General features: G+C 46.0%; 1 protein-coding gene and 1 pseudogene across 1 annotated transcript in view; both read left to right on the plus strand.

The window, feature by feature from the left end:
- The window catches only part of LOC124788590, a 96,869-nt gene that overhangs the window by 8,063 nt on the left and 82,551 nt on the right, over positions 1-6,255 (plus strand). Inside the window, exon 2 of the mRNA XM_047255860.1 lies at positions 4,660-4,849. Within this exon, the coding sequence (XP_047111816.1) occupies positions 4,681-4,849 (169 nt within the window). The 5' untranslated portion in view covers positions 4,660-4,680. The remainder of the gene's footprint in view (positions 1-4,659; positions 4,850-6,255) is intronic.
- Positions 1,538-1,655, plus strand: LOC124790257 (annotated as a pseudogene).

Here is a 6,255-nt window from a genome sequence, read left to right on the forward strand (position 1 = left end):
CATAATGGACTGGAGCTCACCAATGAGTAATCCATCATTCAGATTAAAGTGGATGCTCACAGGATATTTCGGCTATATTATTCGTCAACACTATCATCACCAACCATTTTACACTCAGCTGCGTAAATGTCTCCTCCAGACTTATGCACGTGTTGCGTTCTTCAGCCATCTGCTCACCTTCCATTATGTCGTCTTCTGGATCTTTTCTTCTCTTTTGGAATCAGGTAAACAACTTTCTTGGTCTATCACGTCAGTCCAAAAAGTTGTGAGACTCAGTTAATAAAAAAAGAGAAACGTTGAGACGGTGATTTTAATGCTTCAGGTGTTCTACATAATTTCCCTATCCACACACACACACGCACAAAGCACAAAACGTTCATACAACCGAGTCGGATCGTGAAAAAAGTACGTCTTTGGTATGTTGTTCAACTCTCGCGTCTCAATGGCTTGAATGCCGGTTATGTCGTCAAAGGTTTGACACTTCGTGTGGATTTCTGCAATTTGTTGTTTTGTAGTAGTTTCCTGTTCAAGTATCGTCACCGGTGATGATTTTTTCCAGAAATGAATTGTACATGTTAGGCGTTTCACTCAAGTCACGGCAGCTGTCCGTGTGTCCTTTATGTTCGGGATTCAAGGTGCGCGGGTCAAACTTTGCATACACTTTTTTCTTCATCAAAACATTCTGGAGGATGTCTTGAAGACCCGATTTAGAGATGCTGCTCCAAGGCAATTTGTGACACAATAACGTCGACACACTACGTCTGAACGTCCACTAATTAACACTCTCTACTCACAACTGACTGACTGAACGCGCACAGTAGTTACTGCGGTGACGTCGCTTTTATGCCAGGAATAAAGTCGGCGTAGAACTTTTTGGGCAGACGGTTTATTTATCAACCATTCGCCTGGCTACAAGTCCCGGTCCACTCCACCTCATTTTCATTATGGACATAATCAAATCTTCTACTACAGCGTCTTCTCTGACGCATTTCCTCGTTTTCCTGTCTCGCCTAATGACTCCCAATCTCTACCAATCCATTGTTCACTGACATACTCTCGGGTTTGTATTACAAGTTCACATAAGTGAAAAATGTTAATATTCGTTGACCGTAAAGTATCCTTTCATGAACATTGGACGCTTGAATCTGAAAACCCTTTTCCCTTGCCATAAGCATTCAGAACCATTTTTACTATTTTGTTAACTTTTTTACTACTTAGCTGAAGAAAATACAAAATCTAATCAACTGATTCCCTTACTTCGTCGTTAATTTGTTCAATTGTATTATTGATGTGTATACACTATCTGATCAAAAGCATTCTGACACAGTACGTAATGGGGAAATGACCGTAGATATCACGAGAGGCGGAACCACCAGTATTGGAGGACGCAGGGATTATTATATTCTCAGTAGATAAGCTGTTACAGCAGGCTGAGTCTGTCAGGGGAGCTCATTGACCTCGAACGTATACTAACCACTAGACGTCATGTAAGTAACAAGTCCATCACGGATACTTCAGCCATTTCGAATCTACTCATGCCAACGGCCTTGCCGCAGTGGTAACAGTGGATCCCGTCAGATCACCCAAGTTAAGCGCTGTCGGGCTGGGCTAGCAATTGGATGGGTGACCATCCGGTCTGCCGAGCGCTGTTGGCAAGCGAGATGCACTCAGCCCTTGTGAGGCAAACTGAGGAGCTACTTGATAGAGAAGTAGCGGCTCCGGTCTCGAAAACTGACATACGGAAGGGAGAGCAGTGTGCTGACCACATGCCCCTCCAAATCCGCATCCAGTGACGCCTGTGGGCTGAGGATGACACGGCGGCCAGTCGGTACCCTTGGGCCTTCATGGCCTGTGCGGGAGGAGTTTAGTTTTTAGAATCTACTCAACTGTCCACTTGCTGCTAATCTCCAGTCAGTGGTGAGAGATGGCGCAGAATGTTGCAGGGAGTCCGTTACTTGGTCTAATATGAGAGGCACAGACGCGAAGCGGTCAGATGTGGTTGGTATAGAACTCAGCGATCGTCCCTTATGGTAGTGAGACGTAGTCGACTGGAACCATGACGACGAATATGCTTGCTCCCACGTTCCTACTCAGATGAATAACGAGCCACTGTCACAGCTGAATGCCGCACAAAGCTGGATATTGAACGATACTGCCGGCCGGCGAAATGGACACTCACAATGAACACCTGTCAGATGCTGATATCGCTGAGACCAGTACAAGGCAGTTCTGTGTCTTTCACAGTGATCGTTCCGCATATGACGGTTTTTACGTCCCGTATATACCCTGCCAGGCACGGTAACGACTCTAAACACTATAAACGCCATTGCACTGTTGTAGCCGTTCTCGCTGTACACAAGGGTGCAAGTCTAAATCATTTACATAGCCGTCGACGGTGTGTACATGTACGATGTTACGTTTACATAGGACTACGTCTTCTGGAAGCTTCACTTTTGCGAGGCAGTGTAATGAACAACTGTGAAGGGACAAGGAGACTGTTGCGATGGAGAGTCTTTACTCGATGCCTGAGTACAAAGAGATCTTGTTTTATATCTGCATGTTTGAAGTTTTTTCGTGAACGAATGTAGAATGCGACATCTTAGAGATGTAAGAAATATCAGCGATGGAGAGTGGAGTAAATTTGAGGAGATGAGTCAAGGAAAGTGAACCATATCACACAAACTGTGAAGACCTAGACGAAGTTACAACATTCCCAAACTGGGAAAAAATGGAATTCGTATTAATGGAATGTACATAGGCCACCTTAGTTTTACCAATGACGTTGGACTGGTTGCCTGTAGTGGAGATTAACTACGACAACGAGCGGGGGAAGTTAGCAACTTTGAAAGTGAGCCCGAATGACAGTCATAATACGACGAAAATGACACAAAATACACTATCTCATCCAAAGTATCCGGAAACCTATTAGTAGACAGTATTATGGGGTGTGCCCAACCTTCGCCATCATGACGGCTTGGACTCTGCTGGGGACACTTCCAGTGAGGTGTCTGAATGTCTGTGGAGCAATGAAGGCCCGTTATTCATGAAGAGCCGAAACCACAGAAGGTAGTAACGTTGGCCTCTGTAGTCTGGAGCGAAGTCGACGTTCTAAATCCTCCCAAAGGTGTTTCACGAATGCTCACAAACCGTTACTTCACAGATGCTGCTTCATGAAAGGATACACTGTCATTTCTCTCTGCATTTAGGTTTTTCGTAAGCGCAGTAAGGGGACCACACCTTAACCACGAGGAACATCACCATACATAACATCAATTCCTCTGTATTTCATTCTTAGACGGCAACTCTCTCTAGGTATTCGCCAAACCCGAATCCTTCCATCGGAAAGCCACAGGATATGCGCAGTTAACCAATCCAAATTACTGGTGTTAGTCGTGTCCAGTCTTTCACTATCCCGTAGCGTCACACTACACACCACCTGAAGCGCGGCGTAGGGATGACTACATAAATGTGAGTGTTCGACCATTTTTAACTCCCTAAGCATTTCCATTGTGCTACATGGATTGCTGGTAACTCTTTGGAAGTCGTGTGATTCCTTTCTTTCATTTTTTATAATCACCTTCCGCAATGTTCGACGGACCGTGCCCGTGTTGTACATAATCTCTGCCTGGCCTTGGTTTAGTTGTGGTTGTTCACCATCATATCCCCAACACTCGACTTGGGCAGCCGTAGAATGGCTGAAATATCCCTGATGGATCTATTACTCAGGTCACATTCAATGATAAGTCCGCGTTCGAATCAATGAGCCCTCGCGACCGACCAATTTTGTTGCTACTGTTTCCTCTACTGACGTCACAGTACTCACCTCCTCCTATTATGCTGACGGGTCCGCCTCTCGTAGCATCTAGTGGTCAATTCCGCATTACCTTGGGGAGTCGAGATGCTTTTGACCAGGTATCGTTTTTCGGGAATTTTTATATTCCATCTCGTGTTTATTTCGAGTCGTTAGATTCCTAGCTCAGAGTAGTGATGTTGGTACCGTCTACTGCCTACGCATGAGGGCTATTCGGAAAGCAAGGTCACCAAATGGAAACCAATTTAGGCATCTGATGTAGCGTTGTAACAACTTTCCAATACCCTCATCATAAAAGGCAACCTCCTGTGCTTACCAACAATTTTCTACGCTGGACTGCAGCTCGTTGCCTGTGCCAAAATGTTATCTTCATAGCCAGCGGTTCATTTGAGCAAAAATGAGAATCAGAGGGAGACAAGTCCCGATTGTATTGTGCGTGATCGAACACTTCCCATTGAAGGGGCTGAAGGGGCGTGCTCATTGCCCCTGCAGTGTGAGCCAAGAACTGTCATAAAAAACTGCAAAAGAGTTACGTTATTTGGGGTTGCGTAAAATCAGGCGAAACCTCTCGACGGGCACCCATATCTTTCTAGACGTTTTTACGCACTCACTGTGGTCTCGGGACTGAGAGCAGTGACATGACACCCATCTATGAGCATTCTAGAGACACTGTTTAACGCATTTGTGCAAATCTTTATCGGATTTTCACTGTAGTTTCCATTTCGCGACCGATCGTTCCCTAATTTTCGAGTAGCCATCGTAATTTGGACCATGAACTTCTGGGACTCCCCGAATAGTGGACTTGCCAGTGGGTTCAGACTTGTCACTGATCGACACCTCCTGTGCAGGGCCGGCGAGACAGCGCAGAGATGGCTGTGGCGGAGGCGGCGTCGTGGCTGCAGAGGACCTCTACCCTGCTCGCCCCTGGGCCCTGGCAGTGGGCGTGGCTTTCTCCGTGGGCGTGGCTCTTCTCGTCAGAGGTCGCCAGCGCATACGCCGCCTACAACGCCTCTGCCGTCAGCAACTCCACAGACCTCGGTGAGTACGACTATTTCGGGACTGACAGATATTCCCCAGTTCTTAATTTTTCCTCAGTCATGGAGGATCCTATGTAAACATATACCTTGCTAGTCACGATGGATTGATAGTGTAAGTTGTTGTGAGGTACAGCAGGCTGAATGGTTCCCGTGTAATCATACACTGAAGGCTTTCGCGACCGGTTGTTTCAGCTGCCGAGAATTCTTCCGGGTTGTATGGCCGTGGTCCATGGTCGATGAGAAGTTTTTATCTTTGACGTACTACGATCGATAGTTATATTTTATCCTTGACAAGGTTCATCTCTGCTATCACGTGAAATCCAGACCACGCCCGTTCCCACGGTATTTAGGCCGTTCTTCGACGTCCGACTCGTCAGTCGCGAAGACTCAGCACAATCAGGAGCACCCTCGAAGATGTCTAACTGTAAGCGTACTGTCATATCGCTGGTTTGGTTGCGGAGTGTATTTGCGGGCAGCCACGTCTGTAGAGAGTCGAGCGCGGGACACGGAAATGTTATGATGTGTTGTGGGTAGCTCTGCATGTGAAAGGCATTGTTAGTACGGAAGTTGAAGTGTAGCTACAAGTGCTATTACAGTAAAGTGATAAAATAAGTAAATTATTCAGAGGAAAGTGCGTCAAGAAGTAATTTAAAAATGAGCAGTGCTGCTGATTACGTATTTGTGTATCCTCTCGTTGTGTGTCGAACCGTACTGTATCAATCATCCGCGCCGTGTTCGGTCTCTCAGAATGAACTAATGAGAATCAGCAGAAATTAGTTACCACAAAAGAGTGCAGACAAGTGCCAATGTCTTGTAGCGAGCGTGAGGACATGCGTTCGATCATCGCATTTCTGCATTGTCAACAATCAATCGCGCCACGACGGTTACGCGCACGCTCGTTAACGTGAGAACTGAAAAATTAACTTTACGGACTGTGTTGTATCATTACTAGTGTCAAGGAGGACTGGTACCAAAAGAAATCTGTGTATGCGTGGCGGGCGTAAGAACTTTCGTTCGATTATTCGGCTTTCGCATCATCAACAATCATCCGCGCCGTGTTCGGTACGCGTGCGCTCGTCCAAGTGATATTGTAAACAGATAATCATCAAGACTGTCAATTGGGGTAAACATTTACGACTTAGAGTGTAAACAGTGCAACCTGTGATTTCCATATCGCCTCAGAATATATATGTTCATAACAGACGTAGAACAGTATTGTGTTTTAACGTTGAGTGGCTCCACTAAACCGCTTGCATATTTCGATAGATAATTTCAGGCAAGTCAGCAGCAGTGTGGATCAGAACAGTACTACCACCGCGAGATTACCAGGTACGTGGTGTGGACAGGTCGCACGGTCAAGAAAAGCAGAAACGACAACCACTATAAAGTACCCCACCCATTTGTACC

Source organism: Schistocerca piceifrons, chromosome 3 (assembly GCF_021461385.2).
Source record: "Schistocerca piceifrons isolate TAMUIC-IGC-003096 chromosome 3, iqSchPice1.1, whole genome shotgun sequence".
Classification (NCBI taxonomy): domain Eukaryota; kingdom Metazoa; phylum Arthropoda; class Insecta; order Orthoptera; family Acrididae; genus Schistocerca; species Schistocerca piceifrons.